This window comes from Cydia amplana, chromosome 24, assembly GCF_948474715.1.
Source record: "Cydia amplana chromosome 24, ilCydAmpl1.1, whole genome shotgun sequence".
Lineage (NCBI taxonomy): Eukaryota > Metazoa > Arthropoda > Insecta > Lepidoptera > Tortricidae > Cydia > Cydia amplana.
In genome coordinates this window covers 5,092,862-5,118,591 of record NC_086092.1, presented here as the reverse complement: position 1 = coordinate 5,118,591, position 25,730 = coordinate 5,092,862, and the positions used below count along the sequence as shown (strand labels likewise).

At 40.0% G+C, this 25,730-nt stretch overlaps 1 protein-coding gene across 1 annotated transcript; it reads right to left on the bottom strand.

The window, feature by feature from the left end:
• Nucleotides 1-440: 440 nt before the first annotated feature.
• Nucleotides 441-25,005, bottom strand: LOC134659010 (glucose-6-phosphatase 3). Its single transcript, XM_063514617.1, has 8 exons — nucleotides 24,835-25,005; nucleotides 23,178-23,342; nucleotides 21,285-21,473; nucleotides 20,327-20,457; nucleotides 18,558-18,739; nucleotides 15,684-15,805; nucleotides 13,156-13,269; nucleotides 441-549 (listed from the first exon to the last, which is right to left on the bottom strand). The coding sequence occupies exons 1-8, from the start codon at nucleotides 24,885-24,887 to the stop codon at nucleotides 441-443; spliced, it is 1,065 nt and encodes a 354-aa protein (XP_063370687.1). The 5' UTR covers nucleotides 24,888-25,005.
• Nucleotides 25,006-25,730: the final 725 nt, after the last annotated feature.

Here is a 25,730-nt window from a genome sequence, read left to right as displayed (position 1 = left end):
GTCAAAAGTTTAAAGGGCAATATGTACTGTAAAACGTTGTTCGACACACGTGCGAATAGGTAATTCGCCACTCGTGTCGATTTAAAACACTCCCTTCGGTTGTGTTTTAATTTATCGCCACTCGTTTCGAATTTCCTCTTTTTCGCACTTGTACCGAAAATAACTATTTTTGACCTGCATATTTTTTGATAATTTTAACTAAAGTTTAATCGATTTCCTTCGTATTTTCTCGGAAACTACGAACATTAACGTAAAAATAATAAGGATAATAATTATGAACTACATCTGTATAACTAAGAAAAATAAATAAAAAATTGTCAACGTGTAGGTATTTTTGTCCCACTCAGTATTAATGGATGGCCTCTATTGCTTTAAACTGCACGGATTTTGCCAAGTTTTATACGCGTCACCACAATAAATAATTAAAACAATAAGTTAGTCTAATCGGTTTTGTGCTTGGGGCTAAAAGGCATCATGGCTAGGGTCGGGGTCAGCCGCAGCAACAGCGCCGGTTTCACTGCGTTCAGCACAAAGTGACTCGCGTAGAACCTGTCAAAACAAAATAAGTATAAATTTGAAAAAATACCCTTTTCACACCACCTGTTCAGAAAAGAGTTTTTTCTTCCCTCCTAGGAGGGATCAAAGTGGCACTTTTCCTCCCTGCTAGGAGGGATCAAAGTAACACTTTTCTGTTCTAGCAAACTATTTTTACATGTTTTTGCACATTATTTTTTTAGCTTAAATAATCTCTTTAAGCATCAGATTGTGGCAACACTAAGATTTTTTTATTTTCCTCATAGTTGATGTGAAAAGCAGTATGTGTCACACGGTATCAAAATTATTTCGTCTTGGACGTTAACACTTGAATCCCTCATTACGCTCAGGATTCAATGTACGCCCTTGACGGAAATATATCATTTTTATCCCTTGTAACACAAACTACTATTTTTCCTGTGCCCCTGCGAAGTAAACATATAAATAAATATTAGGGGACATCTTACACAGATCAATCTAGCCCCAAACTAAGCAAAATAATCTTTAATAGAAAAAAACCGACTTCTCTAACTACTAGCCTAACCCACTTAACGGTGCTTATACTTTATTTGGTAATATGTATACATTTTATGGTAATCATAGTGGTTGATTTAGTTTAGGTATCATAGTGGTTTTCCGGGTCTGGGTCCGAGTCCGAGTACGGGTCCGAGTCCGGAGTCCGGGGCCCAATCCAAGTCAAAATCGAAATTGAAAATCACAAAACGTGTACTATGCGTCGTTGAGGAGTTCTGTTCTGATCATCATCAGCAGTTCCACTTCATCAAATGCCACAGTTTTTAATGTAAATGCTTGATTTTCTGATGAAAATATATAAAATTCTATACGGATGCCTTTATGATTTGAGAAGTTCCCTTGATTCCTCATGGATACCATGTTCAGGACTTGAGATTGACATAAATGTGCCTAAAAACCTAACTTGCTTAACAAACATAACGAAAAGGACAAATCGCCAAATGCGAGCTATGCGTCGTTGAAGAGTTCCGTTATGATCATCATCAGCAGTTCCACTTCATCAAATGCGACAGTTTTTAATGAAAATGCTCGATTTTCTGATGAAAATACAAAAATCTCTATACGCATGCCTTTAAGATTGGAGGAGTTCCCTCGATTCCTCGTGGATCCCATCATCAGAACTCGAGCTTGACAAAATTGTGGCTTAAAAACTTAACTTGCTTAACAAACATAACGAAGAGGACAAATCGCCAAACGTGAACTATGCGTCGTTGAAGAGTTCTGTTCTGATCATCATCAGCAGTTCCACTTCATCAAATGTCACTTTTTTTTATGTATATGCTTGATTTGTTGATAAAAATACAAAAATCACTATATGTGTGCCTTTAAGATTTGAGGAGTTCCCTCGATTCCTCATGGATCCCATCATCAGAACTGGGTTTTGACAAAAACGGGACCAATCTGTATGCATATACATACAATCAAAAAAATAATTTTCAAAATCGGTCCAGTAATGACGGAGATATGGAGTAACAAACATAAAAAAAAAATAAAAAAAATAAAAAAATAAATAAAAAAATAAAAAAAAACATACAACCGAATTGATAACCTCCTCCTTTTAGATTTGGAAGTCGGTTAATAAAAGTGTACGTAATTCCTTACAAATTTTTTAAATTACCTTTAGGTACTTTAGGTGCTGTAAACCGGTAATTAAGGCCGTGCATCGAAAAATAACAGGATCTTAGAAAGGTGGCAGTGGCTAGCCCCGGAAACAAACAGTAGTGATTTTCGGATATATGTTTCTTGACTATATGATAAGTAGTGTCCGACCGAAGGTTCGGTTTCGGTTTCGGTTTCGGCCAGTTTCGGCCAAAAAATCATGTTTCGGCCGTAGTTTCGGTTTCGGCCAAAAAACGGCCGAACCTTTCGGCCGGGCCGAAACATACGCAATGGTACTTCGTTCTATGAAACTAAACTATGTGACAAAGACCAAAAGTTGTGGAACAAGTAGGACAACAATATTAATATATATACTGATTTATATATACAGAAATTAATCGGTTTATTATTAAACACAATTCCACTAATGATGGGGCCACTGAACGGTCGACGCAGTCTTAAGAGGCTGTCAATACCTAAAACTCGCACACTGTCTAATTGTATCGTAGTAAATGAGATAGCACTGTCGCATGTTACTGGGCCTGGGCAAGGGAATAATAAGAAAACTCATCATCTTCCTCGCGTTATCCCAGCATTTTGGCCACGGCTCATGGGAGCATGGGGTCCACTTGACAACTAATCCCAAGAATTTACGTCGGCACTAGTTTTTACGAAAGCGACTGCCATCTGACTGACATTAGAACCGTTTAATGGTGATTTTAAGACCAACCTTTGCAATTATTTTCTATCGAGCCGATGTCGTTCAATCATGTATCGAGTGCGGCCACGGTCTTAAAATATAATAAATATTAACATAGGTATAAATATATTTTTGCTTTACTAAATTAAATAGTTGTTCTTAAAAGAGGCTACCTGCGGTTTTCATCGATTTATGTGACAAGTTTTGAATCGTATCTCCTACTTTTGCACTACAGATAGATTTTTATAAGACAAACGGCTATCGGTACTTCGATCTTTATCTCCATTATTGTCTACCAGATTTTTAAGTTCCGTAGCCAAATGGCAAAAAACGGAACCCTTATAGATTCGTCATGTCTGTCTGTCTGTCTGTCTGTCTGTCCGTCTGTCTGTCCGTCCGTATGTCACAGCCACTTTTCTCCGAAACTATAAGAACTATACTGTTGAAACTTGGTAAGTAGATGTATTCTGTGAACCGCATTAAGATTTTCACACAAAAATAGAAAAAAAAACAATAAATTTTTGGGGTTCCCCATACTTCGAACTGAAACTCAAATTTTTTTTTTTCATCAAACCCATACGTGTGGGGTATCTATGGATAGGTCTTCAAAAATGATATTGAGGTTTCTAATATCATTTTTTTCTAAACTGAATAGTTTGCGCGAGAGACACTTCCAAAGTGGTAAAATGTGTCCCCCCCCCCCCCCCGTAACTTCTAAAATAACAGAATGATAAAACTAAAAAAAATATATGATGTACATTACCATGTAAACTTCCACCGAAAATTGGGTTGAACGAGATCTAGTAAGTAGTTTTTTTTTATACGTCATAAATCGCCTAAATACGGAACCCTTCATGGGCGAGTCCGACTCGCACTTGGCCGCTTTTACATTATTTAATCGGTTGAGTTCTTAGGGTTCCGTCATCATCATCATCATCATCATCATCATTGATGCCTTTAACATCTTGACAGATGATTTATGCAGCGTCTGTAAGCGACGAACAACGTCTCTCGTGTAGGGATTGCTCCCGGTACTGAGTTTGTATGGCGAGAACCGGGAATTCCCGGGAATTCCTGGTTCTCGCCATACAAACTCAGTACCGGGAGCAATCCCTACTCTCGTGGCTGTGTAAGCCAATGCGGGACCGGCACTTGCGCCAGTGTCCATCTGTATGTCTGTCACCAGGCTGTATCTCATGAACCGTGATAGATAGACAGTTGAAATTTTCACAGATGATGTATTTCTGTTGCCGCTATAACAACAAATACTAAAAATTACGGAACCCTCGGTGGGCGAGCCTGACTCGCACCTGACCGATTTTTTCGTATCTAGATTGCTGTGAAGGATATTACTTATACGAAATCTACATATTTGGGTTCGTTTTTGACGTGTCGTAAAACGTGTCTAGGGTTTTAAATTTAAACGAATTAACACAAAAGTTATGGCCAGAAAACCAGTTTTTTGGCCTTAAATTGTTCAACTTTGATGCCAAATATCTCGAAGACAATGAACTTTGAAGTAAATATGGAATACTATATTGCTTAAAGCCGTTCCTGTTAATATGATAAGCTACAAAAAACATAAGAAAACTAAGGGATTCAGTTCGAAGGTCATTGGCGTGGCGGAGCCCCTTAAATAACATAAATTTCAAGGACATTGGGTGTTGACAGCCCCTTAATATGAGTTTAAAAGCGGTTATATGACATTATTTCAACGATTTTAACAAGTCTTCAAAAGTTTCGGTTTCGGTTTCGGTTTCGGCCGAAACTAGAGCCAAAGCCGAACATTCGGTTTCGGTTTCGGTTTCGGCAAAAAAACATGTTTCGGTCGGACACTAATGATAAGACATTTCGTAGTAGTCGAAACACGAATGCTTAAAATTTTCTCGATAGAAAATAAATCCAAACTTACGTGTTCATTTTTCGGTTTTAGCTTCGTGCAACTAGAAAACACATCCATATCCAGCACAATCCACCTTACAGCAAAGGTTTTCATCTCGTCTTAACTTTCAAAGAACTAAATATTAACTTATTATCCTTTACCGATGGATTTATTATCGATTTTTGATTTTATGAATTCAACAGCAAACGCCCATTTTACGCAGTTCGGTTTCTCTTTCTGTCATGCGTCAAAGTCATAAATGCATCCTTTATGCCAGTAATGTTAGATGGCCGTCGTGCCTCAAAGAGGTAAGACCTATGTCACTTCGCGCAGCGCTCCGAATTACGTAAAATTTTAATATCCAATAAACGTTGAGTCGTAACTCCATTGAGTAGTAACGGAATCGGAGGTAAACCTATGATGGTGCCTTCTTACAGGCCTATACGTTACGCATGTGTGCGTTTTTGCTTAGCTACGTCATGCTACGTCGAAATCTATACTCTTTGTCAGTTACAACGGGTTAGGAAATTTCGACAGATATTGAAATGTATCGGTAGCTGTTTGGTATTTAGCCATCAGAATCTAACCGTAACTTTTTGCTTTATTTTTGTTTGAAAATAAAATATCTATAAGAATATATTTTTTGCTTTTTTTCTATTGTAATGATAAAAATAAATCTAGTATGTTTCATGCTCAAATAATTTAAAATAATTGAATAAATATTAAAAACTAATTGATATTATTTGTTTTAATTATTATATTATTAAGTTTGTTTGAATAAAATATTTTATTTCAATAATACGAAAAGTTATTATATTTAAGTACCACTAAAAAAGGTCTCTACTTACAAAAACTCACTTGCACGGGCCGGGGTTCGAACCCGTGACCTCCGGTTTGAAAGTCGCACGCCACTACAATTTCACATAAGTAATTTACAATGACATGATACCGTGGAAAAAGTGAATATTACAATGTACTGTGTTACTATCATTTTATAGTTTATTTTGGCTTGACAAGGAGGAATGAGAAAAACGTGCAGAGCGAGAGGATTAAATCTCTCTGTCCTTTTCTTAAAGTAGCCAATCCTAATTATGACATCTGTTTTGATATTAATTCTTTGAACATAATTTGTCGATGTTCTTTTTTATATCATCGAGAAAGATTTTTATTAAAAAAATGTGTTGAATTTATATGTTTTATTTATGTTTTTATGGCATAAATTTCATTACTTTTGACAAATTTTGATTGTGATGACAAACGATTTGATGTGATGTGTGAAACGAACCATGTGATCAACGATTTATCTAATAAAACTTCATTTAGTCGAAAAAAATAGTTGTCTACTACCGGGTGGAAAAAAATTATGGGCCCTGGAGGGAAAGTGCCTTAAAACCTTAAGTTTGCTCATTTTACTTAAATGAAACATTATTGTTTTTTAAAGAAACAACTGCATTCAAAGATTTTTGAAGTGAAAACTTCTTTAGCGGCGCTAGGCACTTTGAGGTGGGGAAAAAATGATAAACTCGAGACAGCGTAAGGCGATCATGTGACCGTAAGGTTTAGATGGCATTTAAATCAATAAAGAAAAACTCAATGACATTACATGAAAAAGGTTATAATCTTGTACGGGCTGAAATACGAGGATCTCACAGTATTATAACTTTATATCACTCAAATATAATTCAATAAAGCTACATCTTGATGAAATCGCTAATAAAAGTGAACTCTAGTACTGGTGAATAAAACTCAAAATATCATGACCAAATATATTTAGACGCGAGGTCTGCAAGGTAACTTTACAATTTCTATTCGAATTTTAAACAATTAACGCTATAAATTTGAATTTCGAATTTTAAACAAGCTTACTGACCAGCAATTTCGGAACCAAAAGTTTTCAATAGAAAGGAGGATGGGTCAATTATACATAGTGCTGCAGACATTTTGGACTAGTCATTGAGTTTTCACTTCTGTCGGCACTCCCGGAATGCAACACGTTGTTTTTTTTTTAAATTCGCTTAGTCGCGCCCGGGAATCGAACCTACTTTTTCCACACTGTATAAAAGAACACAAATGCTTTTCTTCTGGTAACTTAAATGTTCTATCTATCTTGGTGATATGTCAATGCAATCAAATAATCTGAAAAAATAATAATAACCCAATTTATGAATTCCGTTCCTTCAGAAAAATGCGAAATGTACGTACAATTTTTAGGGATATCGTACTTTTCCCAGAGACAAATTTAGTTGGCTAAGACACATTTTCACTGATTTGGGGTCTGTACTAAAAATCTAACATAATATGATAAGGACTTAATCGTTTTAAGCTCAAGAGTGAGTTTTCCTAAAGCTTTTTCTAAAAATTATGTCTTTATTAACGTTAGGAGTGCACTGCAGCATGTAGTGATGGGTAGGACATCAATTTAAAATGAGTTTGTATGAGTACCTCATTTTCTAAAATGAGGTGTTACAATGTCTTACTTCAAATGAGGTGAGGTACTATATTTTCAGCATCGACTATTCCATTAATTCCAACAGCGACAATTTTTCAGCGATATTCAAGTACGTCGCGTGTCTGTCTCACTCCCTCTTTGGGTATTTCTAATTCATTGTTTCATTTGGAAAGGATTTTTGAGGGGTTCATGTCACAGAGAGGCGGTGAGTGGTACAAACTCAACGCATTTCTCGGTGGACCTTTTGTCGTTGCAATAAGGTTTGTAGTTCGGCAGTTGACAGTGTGAACCATTACTCGTTTCTTCATTTGAGACATTTGAGTTTTGAGTGTCGGCGAGCAGGCGAGCACCTAGCGCCTCGCGCAATCCAGTGACTCTCTTGCGAGTTGTACGAGTTTTGAGGATCGCGAGACTCGCGAGTGAATTTGAACGGATAAGAGTTTTTTGAAATTTGAAGTGTGTGAATGATTTGTGTGATGGTGGCAAGAGGTGTTTGTGAATTTTGTGATGCGCGCGAGTAAATGAGTAAAATGAATAGAGGAGTGAAGTAAGACATTTTTGCGGTACGAAGTACTGCGACAAATTAACAAAATGAGTGGTACAAATGAGGTGCCTCACGAGTGAGCGACTCAACACTAGCAGCATGTCAAATGTATGCCAAAATGTCAAGGGAGAGAACAATAAATTAAGTTTAAATTCCACTTCCACTCATCAGCAAAGTGAGATAAGTATATCAGCAGTTTAAAGTTATTTTAGATTACAAAATTAGCGCATCAAAAAAATCAAAGTGCATAGAAAAAAAGTCTCCTGAGTCATAATAAAATTGATGTCTCTTGGGTCACCAGAAAAGTCACCAGGGAGAACGATGACCCAAATCACATTTAAAAGAAAATGTAAATTTTGTGTACTACCTACGAACATTTTTCAAAAAACTATGTTTTTATAACATATTAGACCCAGGATAGATCTAATACCTCTTTTCGTACCCCGGATAAAATGGTCGGCGACTAAAAAAGTAACTGAAACGTTACGTTATTAGGTTCACGATGCCGCGTTGTACCCTTGCCTTCGTTGCGATATGTTTGGTAAGTCAGGAGACTTAAAAAATGAGCCATGATTTTGGGACATATTAACAAATATTTTTTTGAATATATATTAATTTTAGCGGACTTTAATAATTTACCAGTTAAATTAGATGTAAATACCTTTTTAGTTAATCGTTAATATGATATATTAGTACCAGTAAAACACTTTATTGTACAAAAAGACATATAAAACATGAAAAAACACACATCCTTCGTATATGGTAGAATATATTTTTCACACTTATAAGTAAAAACCAAAACCGATACGCGATTGGGATACGCTCTTTTTGTATGGGATAAAAAAAAATTCTCCTGGGTCACCAAGAAAAATCGACATATTAAAATAATTCAGTTCGTTTTTAAGTTCTAGTCAGATTGACTTTTTGGTTATTTGAGATAAATTACAATAACGCTTAGATTTGAAAAACATGATTTTCTATTTTGTTGCGATCGACCCGGGTAATAAAAATTAGTGTCCGACCGAAACATGTTTTTTTGCCGAAACCGAAACCGAAACCGAATGTTCGGCTTTGGCTCTAGTTTCGGCCGAAACCGAAACCGAAACCGAAACTTTTGAAGACTTGTTAAAATCGTTGAAATAATGTCATATAACCGCTTTTAAACTCATATTAAGGGGCTGTCAACACCCAATGTCCTTGAAATTTATGTTATTTAAGGGGCTCCGCCACGCCAATGACCTTCGAACTGAATCCCTTAGTTTTCTTATGTTTTTTGTAGCTTATCATATTAACAGGAACGGCTTTAAGCAATATAGTATTCCATATTTACTTCAAATTCTTATGTTTTTTGTAGCTTATAATATTAACAGGAACGGCTTTAAGCAATATAGTATTCCATATTTACTTCAAAGTTCATTGTCTTCGAGATATTTGGCATCAAAGTTGAACAATTTAAGGCCAAAAAACTGGTTTTCTGGCCATAACTTTTGTGTTAATTCGTTTAAATTTAAAACCCTAGACACGTTTTACGACACGTCAAAAACGAACCCAAATATGTAGATTTCGTATAAGTAATATCCTTCACAGCAATCTAGATACGAAAAAATCGGTCAGGTGCGAGTCAGGCTCGCCCACCGAGGGTTCCGTAATTTTTAGTATTTGTTGTTATAGCGGCAACAGAAATACATCATCTGTGAAAATTTCAACTGTCTATCTATCACGGTTCATGAGATACAGCCTGGTGACAGACATACAGATGGACACTGGCGCAAGTGCCGGTCCCGCATTGGCTTACACAGCCACGAGAGTAGGGATTGCTCCCGGTACTGAGTTTGTATGGCGAGAACCAGGAATTCCCGGGAATTCCCGGTTCTCGCCATACAAACTCAGTACCGGGAGCAATCCCTACACGAGAGACGTTGTTCGTCGCTTACAGACGCTGCATAAATCATCTGTCAAGATGTTAAAGGCATCAATGATGATGATGATGATGATGATGATGACGGAACCCTAAGAACTCAACCGATTAAATAATGTAAAAGCGGCCAAGTGCGAGTCGGACTCGCCCATGAAGGGTTCCGTATTTAGGCGATTTATGACGTATAAAAAAAAACTACTTACTAGATCTCGTTCAACCCAATTTTCGGTGGAAGTTTACATGGTAATGTACATCATATATTTTTTTTAGTTTTATCATTCTGTTATTTTAGAAGTTACGGGGGGGGGGGGGGGGGACACATTTTACCACTTTGGAAGTGTCTCTCGCGCAAACTATTCAGTTTAGAAAAAAATGATATTAGAAACCTCAATATCATTTTTGAAGACCTATCCATAGATACCCCACACGTATGGGTTTGATGAAAAAAAAAAATTTGAGTTTCAGTTCGAAGTATGGGGAACCCCAAAAATTTATTGTTTTTTTTTCTATTTTTGTGTGAAAATCTTAATGCGGTTCACAGAATACATCTACTTACCAAGTTTCAACAGTATAGTTCTTATAGTTTCGGAGAAAAGTGGCTGTGACATACGGACGGACAGACAGACGGACAGACAGACAGACAGACAGACAGACAGACATGACGAATCTATAAGGGTTCCGTTTTTTGCCATTTGGCTACGGAACTTAAAAATCTGGTAGACAATAATGGAGATAAAGATCGAAGTACCGATAGCCGTTTGTCTTATAAAAATCTATCTGTAGTGCAAAAGTAGGAGATACGATTCAAAACTTGTCACATAAATCGATGAAAACCGCAGGTAGCCTCTTTTAAGAACAACTATTTAATTTAGTAAAGCAAAAATATATTTATACCTATGTTAATATTTATTATATTTTAAGACCGTGGCCGCACTCGATACATGATTGAACGACATCGGCTCGATAGAAAATAATTGCAAAGGTTGGTCTTAAAATCACCATTAAACGGTTCTAATGTCAGTCAGATGGCAGTCGCTTTCGTAAAAACTAGTGCCGACGTAAATTCTTGGGATTAGTTGTCAAGTGGACCCCATGCTCCCATGAGCCGTGGCCAAAATGCTGGGATAACGCGAGGAAGATGATGAGTTTTCTTATTATTCCCTTGCCCAGGCCCAGTAACATGCGACAGTGCTATCTCATTTACTACGATACAATTAGACAGTGTGCGAGTTTTAGGTATTGACAGCCTCTTAAGACTGCGTCGACCGTTCAGTGGCCCCATCATTAGTGGAATTGTGTTTAATAATAAACCGATTAATTTCTGTATATATAAATCAGTATATATATTAATATTGTTGTCCTACTTGTTCCACAACTTTTGGTCTTTGTCACATAGTTTAGTTTCATAGAACGAAGTACCATTGCGTATGTTTCGGCCCGGCCGAAAGGTTCGGCCGTTTTTTGGCCGAAACCGAAACTACGGCCGAAACATGATTTTTTGGCCGAAACTGGCCGAAACCGAAACCGAAACCGAACCTTCGGTCGGACACTAATAAAAATACGGCGAATTTGAACTTTTGTTTGTTGTCGTTGTAAAATGTATTAAAAAATAATGTAGGCACCCCTGACAATTGAAATTCAAAATTATCCAGAAAAAGCGGCCAAGTGCGAGTCGGACTCGCCCATGAAGGGTTCCGTATTTAGGGGATTTATGACGTATTAAAAAAAAACTACTTACTAGATCTTGTTCAAACCAATTTTCGGTGGAAGTTTGCATGGTAATGTACATCATATATTTTTTTTAGTTTTATCATTCTCTTATTTTAGAAGTTATAGGGGGGGGGGGACACACACAGTTTACCACTTTGGAAGTGTCTCTCGCGCAAACTATTCAGTTTAGAAAAAAATGATGTTAGAAACCTCAATATCATTTTTGAAGACCTATCCATAGATACCCCACACGTATGGGTTTGATGAAAAAAAAATTTTTGAGTTTCAGTTGTTCTAAGTATGGGAAACCCCCAAAAAAAATTTTTTTTTTCTATTTTTGTGTGAAAATATAATGCGGTTCACAGAATACATCTACTTACCAAGTTTCAACAGTATAGTTCTTATAGTTTCGGAAAAAAGTGACTGTGACATACGGACGGACAGACGGACAGACAGACAGACATGACGAATCTATAAGGGTTCCGTTTTTTGCCATTTGGCTACGGAACCCTAAAAATTAGTGTTTCAAAAAGGCACCCTGTATTCCTTACATACCTAAATAATCTCTTATTCAATAAAACATATAATTACTAAACACTGTGATTTATTTCAAATAAATGCAAATCGATCGGATAAAAGATATTAATACCTACCTATACAACAATGAATACGAGTACAGTCAGCTGCAATAATATGTTACACACCGAAGGCCGTTTTGCGGTAGATCATGTTAGATCTTATTTGTAGAGCCATAAGAGCTTGTCACATATTTTTGCGGCCGTCGAAGAGTAACATATTATTGCAGGTGACTGTACCTATGAAAAATTCGAGGGTTAAAAAGCATTTCAACCAAAGCATTTATAATAATAACGACCATGGACGCCTGCAACCCCAGGGTTATTGTAACCCCATAACAATAAGGTTGAAATTTGCATTTAGTGACCGCAAAGTCAGGTGAGCGTAATCAAGTAAATCTGTTTTCATCTTGGAGGATACAACTAAACGGAGTAGCCATTAACAGGCTTTCCCCTCTGTCGAAAATAGGCGGCCAACGGTCATACACAATGTATGGACTGACGTTTATCTGACATGGCTATTTTTACGTTACGCATACATTTGACGTTCCCCTCCCCCGCAAAAATCGGCAGACTGTTTTGTACAGAAAATTACAGACATGGCGTCTCCGTTTGATTATATCCTCCAAGGTTTTCATCATATTTTATCAAAAATAATCTCTTTTCTGTTCTTGTGCTATTTTCTTATTATCAATAGTCTTAACTTATTATGCTATATACGCTGCTGCTTCTATGATGTTAACATCTTCCAAAACAACAATAAATATGCAGGTTTATGAATTAATTATTTTATTGTTTGCTATTATGAACAAGTAACAACGCCATCTGTTTCAATTTTTTCCGAATTTAATTTTCTGGCCGACCGCAGCGACCACGTATAATGGTAGTTAACTTCTGTAACGTTAGATGGTGCTAAAAGGTCACACAAACTTCACGTGCGGCGCGAATCGTTTCCATGTGTGCGTGTTAGCGGGGAGGGAAGAACTAGCGGGCGTGGTTTACGAAGCGCCAGACGCGGCTGCAGTAGGCCCTTAAACCCGGTATTAACCTCTAACCACCCGCCCATACGTCAAACCTTGCCAAGAAAAATGAAATTTTATTTTGTCAACACAAAGTTCAAATTAGAATGGAACAGTATACCTTTTTATAGGTCTCTGGGTGGCTAGAGGATATAATCCGGGTTAACGAGGTCCTACTGTACAAAGCTTTACCTGAAAACACTGGTCTTGTCAACTTGCGCTGATAACTGTTGGAAGCCGTACATAATGACGCCGGTTGTGAACGATGACATAATGAGCGAGCGGTGCGGCGTATAATGACGGTACCTGAAAAAAAAACATTACAAGGGGAGCCTTTGCCACAGAATAAATAATAGTATTATCATACAGAACGGCCACGCACCGCCCCGCCCCGACTCGCATTACCTCGCCCCGCGACATGAATCTGGCGGACTTCTGACGTGCTCTCAGTAAAGCGACTTACCCACACACACACAATGACGCGTGTACAGACGTGCCGCGCACACATATAAACGCAAATGATTTTTGATGTATGGCGTGTCCGCCCTGTGCCCCACTTAAATATTTATTATATTCTGTTTTTGGTGTTTATTGTTATAGCGGCAACAGAAATATGTCATTTGTGAAAATTTCAACTGTCTAGCTATCACAGTTCATGGTAACAGACAGACGGACAGTGGAGTCTTAGTAATAGGGTCCCGTTGTTACCCTTTAGGTACGGAACCCTAAAAAGGTACTTACTCGGCCACTGCAGGGGTCACTTTGATCTTTGATAAAGGTAAAGTACTCGGCCACCGCAAGGGTCACTCTGATAAAGGTACGTACTCGGCCACTGCAGGGGTCACTTTGATTTTTCATAAAAGTACTTACTCGGCCACTGCAGGGGTTACTTTGATAAAGGTACTTACTCGGCCACTGCAGGGGTCACTTTGATAAAGGTACTTACTCGGCCACTGCACGGGTTACTTTGATAAAGGTACTTACTCGGCCACTGCAGGGGTCACTTTGATAAAGGTACTCACTCGGCCACTGCAGGGGTCACTCTGATAAATGTACTTACTCGGCCACCGCAAGGGTCACTCTGATAAAGGTACTTACTCGGCCACTGCAGGGGTCACTCTGATAAAGGTGCTTACTCGGCCACTGCAGGAGTCACTTTGATCTTTGATAAAAGTACTTACTCGGCCACTGCAGGGGTTACTTTGATAAAGATGCTTACTCGGCCACTGCAGGGGTCACTCTGATAAAGGTGCTTACTCGGCCACTGCAGGGGTCACTCTGATAAAGGTGCTTACTCGGCCACTGCAGGGGTCACTCTGATAAAGGTGCTTACTCGGCCACTGCAGGGGTCACTTTGATCTTTGATAAAAGTACTTACTCGGCCACTGCAGGGGTTACTTTGATAAAGATGCTTACTCGGCCACTGCAGGGGTCACTCTGATAAAGGTACTACTCGGCCACTGCAGGGGTCACTCTGATCAAGGTCCTTACTCGGCCACTGCAGGGGTCACTCTGATCAAGGTCCTTACTCGGCCACTGCAGGGGTCACTCTGATAAAGGTACTCACTGGGCCACTGCAGGGGTCACTCTGATAAAGGTACTTACTCGGCCACTGCAGGGGTCACTCTGATAAATGTACTTACTCGGCCACCTCAAGGGTCACTCTGATAAAGGTACTTACTCGGCCACTGCAGGGGTCACTTTGATCTTTGATAAAAGTACTTACTCGGCCACTGCAGGGGTTACTCTGATAAAGATGCTTACTCGGCCACTGCAGGGGTCACTCTGATAAAGGTGCTTACTCGGCCACTGCAGGGGTCACTCTGATAAAGGTGCTTACTCGGCCACTGCAGGGGTCACTTTGATCTTTGATAAAAGTACTTACTCGGCCACTGCAGGGGTTACTTTGATAAAGATGCTTACTCGGCCACTGCAGGGGTCACTCTGATAAAGGTACTACTCGGCCACTGCAGGGGTCACTCTGATCAAGGTCCTTACTCGGCCACTGCAGGGGTCACTCTGATCAAGGTCCTTACTCGGCCACTGCAGGGGTCACTCTGATAAAGGTACTCACTCGGCCACTGCAGGGGTCACTATGATAAAGGTACTTACTCGGCCACTGCAGGGGTCACTTTGATAAAGGTACTTACTCGGCCACTGCAGGGGTCACTTTGATAAAGGCACTTACTCGGCCACCGCAGGGGTCACTCTGATAAAGGTACTTACTCGGCCACTGCAGGGGTCACTCTGATAAAGGTACTTACTCGGCCACTGCAGGGGTCGCTCTGATAAAGGTACTCACTCGGCCACTGCAGGGGTCACTTTGATAAAGGTACTCACTCGGCCACTGCAGGGGTCACTCTGATAAAGGTACTCACTCGGCCACTGCAGGGGTCACTTTGATAAAGGTACTTACTCGGCCACTGCAGGGGTCGCTCTGATAAAGGTACTCACTCGGCCACTGCAGGGGTCACTTTGATAAAGGTACTTACTCGGCCACTGCAGGGGTCGCTCTGATAAAGGTACTCACTCGGCCACTGCAGGGGTCACTCTGATAAAGGTACTTACTCGGCCACTGCAGGGGTCAATTTGATAAAGGTACTCACTCGGCCACTGCAGGGGTCACTTTGATAAAGGCACTTACTCAGCCACTGCAGGGGTCACTCTGCTAAAGGTACTTACTCGGCCACTGCAGGGGTCACTCTGATAAAGGTACTTACTCGGCCACTGCAGGGGTGACGCTGAGAGCCCAGCCCAACATGGCGGCGGTGGACTGCATCAGCGCGAACAAAGGTGTCGTGGTCACGTGGATCTCCGAAGGTTGCTGGCACCAGCGGAATGCCTAGAACAACGGAACATCATAATCATTCATTTTCATTTATAATCATGTGTTGTTGGCAAGTCCAACAGAACTCGTTAAGGCCCTTAGTAAAGCTAATTGAAGCCTCCTTAGCGGAGAGATGCTCAGGATTATTCGTGTTTTTAGTTTTTAAATTAGAGCAAAACCTCATTACATAGGCCATTACCCTTACCATTTTGTTGAGATCAGAAAACCTTTCTAAGAAATTGTAAGGATCTGATCCTTTTTGAGTAACTAGCGTCACCTTGGCACTAGAGGGCGCCTTTTTCAATTCAGGTAGGTCATCGATTGCAGGAGGGTTAAGCTTATCATCAAAATTATAGTTACCTTCCTGTAGAAAGCTTGGACCTAAGGTCTTACTACGGGCCTTTTACAGCTAGTGTTTACATGGACCATGGACCCTATTAGGGTAGGAGTTTGGGGGTTGCAATCCCACCAAAAACTTTTCATGTAGAATTGGCGGCCAAGACTCACTAGTTTTTAGGGTTCCGTACCCAACCGGGACCCTATTACTAAGACTCCTCTGTCCGTCTGTCGGTCTGTATGTCCGTCCGTCTGTCTGTCAGTCACCAGGCTTTATCTCATGAAGCGTGATAGACAGTTGAAATTTTCTCAGACGATGTATTTCTGTTGCCGCTTTAACAACAAATACTAAAAACCGGTCAAGTGCGAGTCCGACTCGCGCACGGAGGGTTCCGCGCCATCAACGAAAAATAGACAAAAATAGAGCCCCCCTTAAGAGCCAACAGGAGCTGAGATTTAAATATTTTAGGTAAATATACCCGTCTCGCTAACGGAAGCGGCTCCTAAAACTAGTGCGATAAGGACAAGGCGAAACATCCTGTGTAAAAATCTCAAAAATCGAGGTTTCGTACTCGACTGTTTCCTCCTCCAAAACCAAACCAATCGTAACCAAATTTGGAAATCTAAATGATTATGAAATTATCTGTGTCGGACCGTTTTGCTTTTTTGGCTAATTGATATCAGTTTTGAATACCACGCCTCTCATTGCGGCATAGTCAATTAGGCCATTTTGGCCATTTTTGAAGGGCTCTAGCGCCTTAAAAAAACAAAAATATCAAAAAAAGCAAAACGGTCCGACACAGATATTGGCAATATTAATCTGTGTTGAAAAAAACATTGTTCTAGCTTCAAAACCCACGGAGGAAACAGTCAAGTACGTTTGTATGGAGAAATGACCACTCCTGTTGGCCCTTAAATATTTATTTTATTTTATTTTTAGTATTTGTTGTTATAGCGGCAACAGAGATACATCATTTGTGAAAATTTCAACTGTCTAGTTATCGCGGTTCATGAGATACAGCCCGGTGACAGACCGACGGACGGACGGACGGACAGCGAAGTCTTAGTAATAGGATCCCTTTTTTTACCCTTTGGGTACGGAACCCTAAAAAGCAAGGAACCCTCGGTGGGCGAGGCCGATTCGCACTTGTCCGTTTTTTTATTGAATCGTTTATCACTATCTCGGCAAAAGTCAAGCTCCTAGCCTCTGAATTTACTAATTAACCCTACTCCTCGGTCTAAAAACGATGGCTTGGCCATTTCATGATCAATATAGTCCAGCGGTCGGCAACAAGCGGCCCGCAAACCTCTCACTTGCGGCCCGCGAGCCTCCCTGGCTATTTTGTATGTAATATTGACAAACGACAATGTCTGATAAAGTCATAAATATTAACAAAGTGTGGCCCGCGTCACCTTCGTTAACTATTATTTGGCCCTTGGCTGCTAAAAGGTTGCCGACCGCTGATATAGTCCATCCCGTAGATACAGAGCGTCGGTGCCATGAAAGTAAAGACCTACCTAAGACACTATGAGCCACTTGCACCATTCACTAACCCGGGGTCAACCGGTTAAACCTGGAGTTATAGTCCGTAGATTTGAAACTGGCCCCGGAAGGGCTTATCCTTTGTCTATTGTACCACGGTTACCAGTACAGTTTGACACTGGGTTAACAGTTTGACCGGTTAACGGGATTATTGGGATGGTGCTATGGCACAGGTAGACTCACCAATTTGACAGTCCACTGCGGATCTATGCCACATATCTTGAGACCCGCGTAGGTGACTCCCCCGATAGCGGCCGCTATGACCGCGGCGGCCGCGTGCCACGCCATACCGGACCATTCCGGACCTCCAGATGTACGGGTCCGATACGTAGATACAGAGCGCTGGTGCCATGAAAGTAGAGTAAAAACCTACCTAAGACACTATGTGCCACTTGCACCGTTCACTAACCCGGGGTTAACCGGTTAAACCTGGATATACCACGGTTACCAGTAGAATTTGACACTGGGTTTAACCAGTTAACCCCGGGTGGGATGGTGCAAGTGGCGCTAACACGAGTAACAGGTAGACTCACCAATTTGACAGTCCACTGCGGGTCTATCCCACATATCTTGAGACCCGCGTAGGTGACTCCCCCGATAGCGGCCGCTATGACGGCGGCAGCCGCGTGCCACGCCATACCGGACCACTCCGGACCGTACTTCCAGATGTACGGGTCCGATACGTAGATACAGAGCGTCGGTGCCATTAAAGTAGATTAAAGACCTACCTAAGACACTAAGGGCCACTTGCACCGTTCACTAACCCGGGGTTAACCGGATAAACCTGGAGTTACCATGATTACCAGTAGAATTTGACACTCGGTTTAACCAGTTAACCCCGGGTGGGATGGTGCAAGTGGCGCTAACACGAGTAACAGGTAGACTCACCAATTTGACAGTCCACTGCGGGTCTATCCCACATATCTTGAGACCCGCGTAGGTAACTCCCCCGATAGCGGCCGCTATGACGGCGGCAGCCGCGTGCCACGCCATACCGGACCACTCCGGACCGTACTTCCAGATGTACGGGTCCGATACGTAGATACAGAGCGCTGGTGCCATGAAGGCGCCTGCAATTATTGATAATAGGGTATTTGACTACTAGCATAGAGAAATATAATAAGACAAGAGTGCTCACTCCATACATCATTTAGACCTGTTAGACTATTATTAGCAGCTAGATGCTAATAGTCTTTTTGGTAATAAAACTGATGTATGGAGTGAGCAATCTATGTATTTTTTCTCTATGCTACTAGTCAAATCTGTTTCTTTTTTCGAACTGTCAAAACGATTTTGCTACTATGGATTTTATATGAAACTAGCATGTGACGTCACAATCAAATTACCTACTCTTTATAGTTGTATACGGGTTTAAAAATAGAAATTGTGTCTAAAAATAACTGCTGTCTACGTTTCTCTATTGATCTTCTGGTGCTTTATTTCATGCATGGTGTAAAATAATTTCTACTCGACAGTAGGCCAAAGGTATGATGCAATCTTTTCGAGCGATGGCGCCATACCTTTGGCCTACTGTCGAGTAGATGGCGTTAATTTTTGACATTTAACAAACTGAATTGAGTGAAAGAATAATGATTTAACGACTGGTCTGGCCTAGTGGGTAGTGACCGTGCCTGTTAAGCCGCGGTCCTGGGTTCGAATCCTGGTAAGGGCATTTATTTGTGTGATTAACACAGATATTTGTTCCTGAGTCTTGGGTGTTTTCTATGTATTTATGTATTTGTATATTATATATATCGTTGTCTGAGTACCCACAACACAAGCCTTCTTGAGCTTACTGTGGGACTTGGTCAATCTGTGTAAGAATGTCCTATAATATTTATTTATTTATTTAAAGTCAATTGGCGTTCTAACAGTGTTAATCTTCTGTCGAAAGATGGCAGTAAATGTGCTGTGGCTATATGTATAATTTACCATGACAGTAACTCTGTATACACTCTTCTCTTTGCTAATATGGGGCATTATCTATGAAAAGGGACCTTATTGTCGATGGCGCTTACGCCGCACGGCGTCGCGCGGCATTGTATTTATATCGGAGCATCGTTAATAATGGCGTAAGCGCTATCGAGAATAGGGTCCCTTTTCATAGATAACGTCACATATTGACAATAGGGATGATGACAAATGTTGAATTTTATAACAAAATCTAGTAAAATAGATAGCAAATGAGCAATTTTATCATAATATTGTGGATATTAAAAAAATATATGGAAATAATACAAAAATACAGCACCTGAAAGTTTCATAATTTAAGTTTTTTTTTTACTTTCAAAAACGAAATAAGTAAGGATACCATTCGATTCCTCACATTTCATCCAAAAAAAGATTGTATAGCAACTATATACATAAACGCAATATTTCACCGACAAAAATGCAATTTTCTTGTTTTGTTCATACTTCAAGATGCGATCTCAATGACCTTGACGTCACGTTCACATAGCGATTTCTTAGGGGCGTTTCGCGAGTGAAGTACGACTGTCGGACTTTGACTATCATTTCTGACTTTTGTATTGCTTTAATAAAATGGGTCCTATATAGACATTTGATCCTAAAAACGAACCTGATTGATTTATACCATAAATTAAAATTTGTTATCTAGCCTATAAATGGTACTTATGGTGAAAGATAATGAAACTCACCAACCAAAGCGCCAAGCAGGCATTGGTGCGGGAAATGTGCCCCAACATACAGCCTGGCTAGAATTATAGACGCCATCGCAGCCCCACACAGCGGGTACATGACGTATTTCCAATAGCGCATGTAGAATTTACTGGAAAAGAAAATAAACGATTAATATTTGTTGCGAACGCAACCTTTATTTGTATAAAATCTCAATATATTCCTAATGGAGTAAGTAGATAAACGCGGCCGTCGGGCTCGGCTAGTATTCGGAAGCTTTTTCTGAAGCACCAATAGGAGCGCTCCACATACTCTGTATCGCGGCGAATTAGAGGCACCTAAATTTAAACCACCTTTTGTACTGATCATATATGTGACGTTATCTATGAAAAAGGACCTTATTGTCGATGGCGGTTACGCCATTATTAACGATGCTCCGATATAAATACAATGCCGCGCGACACTGTGCGGCGTAAGCGCCATCGACAATAAGATCCCTTTTCATAGATAATGCCCCATATTGCAAATCACTCTCTCATCAGCCCCCATACAATAACCACCACTTCTACATTTAACCGTTTTGGCAAGAACGCTTGTAACCAGTATCTTTGGAAGATTATATCAGTTTACTTTCAATCGAAGCTTTTTATTTGAGTCGTCGAGATCCTGACCTGCACGGCGGCTACAATAGTATATAAAAATCAATAAGTTATTGATTGTGAAAGCACACGAGTCATATATCTGTCCCACTCTGATATGTTGTTATAGCAGTAATAATCATACAAACTCACCGATCTCGCATGACGTGTGATATGAACATGAGCAGTAACACCAAGGCCGCGGCGCCGGCCGCACTGTGGCCCGAGGGCGAGCCCGGGCCCGTTTCGCATGTCTGTCTGTTCTGTTAGAGTGCGATGCACGAGCCACATGTCTGTCCCACTCTAGCATGTTGCTGTAGTAATAACCGTACAAACTCACCGATCTCGCATGACGTGTGATATGAACATGAGCAGTAACACCAAGGCCGCGGCGCCGGCCGCACTGTGGCCCGAGGGCGAGCCCGGGCCCGTTTCGCATGTCTGTCTGTTCTGCTTGAGCCGCGGTCGGTGCGAGGTGTAGAACGTGGTTTCATGCACCCACCAGTATGGGCGGTCTTCTAGTAACCACCTGGAATTTTAATTTACAACTTATGATGATTCATAAGTGTGCTACAAGACTCAATTAGCTGTTAATTGTTCGTCTTGTGCACCAAACTGTTGATAAAACTATTGAAACGGATTATATCACGTATATTGAATTCATACTACATCCCGACGTTTCGAACCCTTTACAGCGTTCGTTGTCAACGGGCGACTGAGAAAAAATTCACTGTGCAAAAACTACCCTTACTTAAACTTTTGAAAAGTTTGAAAAACACTGCTGTATATTATTACTGACATACTGACATAATGTCAGGTGTGGCTCACTCCGCGATTTCGTCGCGTCGCTACAAGCACCTACAAGTACATGCGGGCCACACCAATTTTGGTGTCTAGCCATAGTAGTTACCGCGCGCCGCTACGGAATGGACGCCTGCTCGCGGTTGCGCCACCTAGCGGTCATATCTGTCGTAACAGATGCGTTTTATTAGAGAGTGAATCTTCTGTACCTACCTAGTATTATTATTTATTCTGTGATAATGTTTAAATGATGCAAAAATGCATGAAAATATAATAGCAATAAATCTAAATTTATTATTTCATGGCAAATGTTTTTTTATCTACATATTATTTATTTATTTATTTAAACTTTATTGCACAAAATACATACAACAATGTACAAATGGCGGACTTAATGCCAAATGGCATTCTCTACCAGTCAACCATAGGGCCAAACAGAGATACCTTCAATTGGTGCAGAGAGAGAAAATATATTGAATAGAATAGAATAGAAATATTTTTATTCGTGAGCACAAACACGAAAAAGAAAGCAGAGAAACATAAAAAAGTAGAAAGTGCCAGGAAATGAATATATTCTATTATTTTTAAGAATGGGGTTTCATCAATAAACTTGTATTTACCATTTCATGACAGTGTTGAGCCAGCCCCCGAAGCTGAGGGCTAGCAGCATCTGAGCAGCGAACACCGAGTCCACGATGGAGATGAGCGGGAACAGGAACGATATTGCAAATAAATTTAAATTTAGAATCATTCCTCAACAATCCCATTCCCCCTGGCTATACCTCGCAAAATGCCAGGAGATTCCACTAAGCAATTTTTATTGTAGATGGAACTTGGCATAGATATGAGCGCCGATAGGCATTTAGCCGGCGGCGGCGCGCCGGTCAAAATTGGTCGGCGGCGGCGGCGAATCGGCGGCGTGGCCTTGAAACACCTTCGATTAATGAAAAAAGAATCCAAACCAGATACCATCTATAAATTGTAATGTGGAACGTCCCACAATAAAAATGGAAGGAAATCAGTACAAGCATATTGATATTAAATAATTTCGTTTCCCCAAGAGTAGTAGCGCGGTTACTAGACAGATAAGTTTGCATTTGCCTTCGATATTTTTGAATTATATGGACCTAAAATACCTTTTGAATGCCTATAAACTATTCGAAGTGGCGCCGATAATGATCTAAATTCGATTAAAAATATATTATCTGATTCCGAAAGTAGTAGTAACTACCAAGGTCACGCCGATGCCACGCCGACAGCGTAGCGTCGGCGGCGCGAAAATTTTGTCGGCGGCGGCGGCGCGCCGGCGCGGCGCTCATATCTACTTGGCACAGGTTACAGTCACCAAAAATTAGATGCTGATAAAGCGGAATCTTCTGGGAATTTGTGAATATGGCCAGGAGAATGAGATATTTCAGGGATGACCTTTTACCATTTCATGACAGTATTGAGCCAGCCCCCGAAGCTGAGGGCCAGCAGCATCTGAGCAGCGAACACCGAGTCCACGATGGAGATGAGAGGGAACAGGAACTCAAGCAGCATGTGCGGGTTCGAGATGTCGTTCACCCATTGTAGGTACCCGTCCCAGTCGCGGAACCTGTAAACAACATAATATCATTCCTCGCGTTGTCCCGGCATTTTGCTACGGCTCATGGGAGCCTGGGGTCCGCTTGGCAACTAATCCCAAGAATTGGCATAGGCACTAGTTTTTTACGGAAGCGACTGCCATCTGACCTTTCAAACCAGAGGGTAAACTAGGCCTTATTGGGATTAGTCCGGTTTCCTCACGATGTTTTCCTTCACCGAAAAGCGGCTGGTAAATATCAAATGATATTTCGTACACATGTTCCGAAAAACTCAACGAGCCGGGGTTTGAACCCGCGACCTCCGGATTCCAAGTTGCACGCTCTTACCGCTGGGCCACCAGCGCTCTTAAACAAGCATAATATGTATTTAAAAAATATATTTTTACCAAGCAGATATGTCTGCAAGCGATACTACTAATTTTAGGGTTCCGGACCTGAAAAGGAAAAAACGGAACCCGGAAATAAGGGTTCCGTTGATCCGGATGATCCTGTGATCACCCGTGCATCTGTCTCCCCCCCTTTATCTCCTGGTTCAACTGCTCTTAACCAACTGAGGCGACCTAAGCATACAAAAAGCATGCGAATAGATCCTTTAATTATCATATCATATAAAATCAGGAATTTAAGAGTCCCATAGACTACTTATGAACTTTTTCATTCAGGGGAATGTAACCATGGCAACAAAAAGAGTTTTATTTTATATCCAATAATCAACCGGACGACCGGTCTGGCCTAGTGGGTAGTGACCATGCATGTGAAGCCGCGGTGCTGGGTTCGAATCCCAGTAAGGGCATTTATTTGTGTGATGAGCACAGATATTTGTTCCCGAGTCATGGTTGTTTTCTATGTATTTAAGTATTTCTATATTATATATATCGTTGTCTGAATACCCGCAACACAAGCTTTCTCGAGCTTACCGTGGGGCTTAGTCAATTTGTGTAATAATGTCCTATAATATTTATTTATTATTTATTATTATTTATAACAGTAGGTTATAAGAATAAATCTACTGCTGTCATTTATCAAGGTCAGTTGAATGTCATCAAACATCATCAAACTGCCTTACATCACTGTTTTAACTGTAAAAAAACTTATTAAAATGTATTTACACGTGTTGAATCGGTACGTTCATGAATAAACATTAAAATAGTAATGACACATTAAGATTTCTTTGGATTACATCAGATTTTAATCGTTTAAAAACCAATCTTGAATTCTTGAAGAAAAAATCCATGTAAGATTGATTTTATTAAAACAAAAGAAAATAATAATGTACGTATGTATTGTACGTATTGAGGTAAAAAGATGATCTAGTAAACTTAAGTCTCTAAATGCCTTGCTTAAAAAAATGTGAATGGCAAATTATAAACGTTTAAAATATGCTTACGCACACGTATTTCAACATGTGATTCTGATGGGTTTTGCAGTAAAATCAATGGTAAACATTGTGTACTAATGTAAAAATGAAATCATAAACGACAACTTTAAAATGAAAAGGCTTACCAGTCTTGAACAAATTCGATTAAAGTAACCTCCAAAGCGTAGACTTGCTCCATCGTGAACTCCCTTTATAATAAACGTTAAAGAATCATAATTATCCAGCAATCGCAAGGTCTCACGGTGATTTCACGTTAGTTTCTAACCAAAACAAATCGATAAACAATCCGCACCGTATACTTGAATTACTCAATGAATTACTTGACGTACGTCACGTACGTAAATGACGTAATGTCAACTGTCAACTTGACGTTTACATTTTTTTATGACAGCGTTTTACACAAAAATAAAACGCTAATTAAATAACTTACCATATTCGGAACCTAAAGTAATATATTGAGAGTGGCAACACTGTAGTTAGTCGTATTGTCCTTTTCTAGCATATACGTCCATCTCTCTCCCACACCCCCACCACTTCAGGCAGTTGCGTTTGACAATTTTGACAGTTAGAAACAAACGCAAATTACCTCATTGTCTCAAAATTATACATATTTACACCAGGCAGGATTAAAACTTTAGGTTCCGAATATGGTAAGTTATTTAATTAGCGTTTTATTTTTGTGTAAAACGCTGTCATTAAACAACTGTACCGATATTCGGAACCTAAAGTAATATATTGAGACGTGTTTGTTATCGCCTGGTGGTGGGAAGACGCCAAGCCAATGTGATTATACATGTACTTACATATTATGTATATGTAATATTATTATATTAGGAGTGTTTAATTAATTAATTAATTATGTAGTACACCCTTTATTTTAATACATGTGAGGAGAGAGGTATTTAGTAAAGCATACAATTTTATATACCATTATATTATGATACTAACTTTCCATTTTATATACGTATTTAATGTAGGTACTTATAAATTTTCAACGAAAATAAGTGAGTCACCACAAGGG

Coding starts and splice junctions, on each gene's coding strand:
- LOC134659010 (XM_063514617.1), bottom strand. CDS start 24,887: ATGGAGCAAGTCTACGCTTTGGAGGTTACTTTAATCGAATTTGTTCAA. Junction 21,474..23,177: donor CTCAATACTGTCATGAAATG/GTAAAAGGTCAT, acceptor TTAAAATTCCAG/GTGGTTACTAGAAGACCGCC. Junction 550..13,155: donor GACAAGACCAGTGTTTTCAG/GTAAAGCTTTGT, acceptor TTGTTTTGACAG/GTTCTACGCGAGTCACTTTG.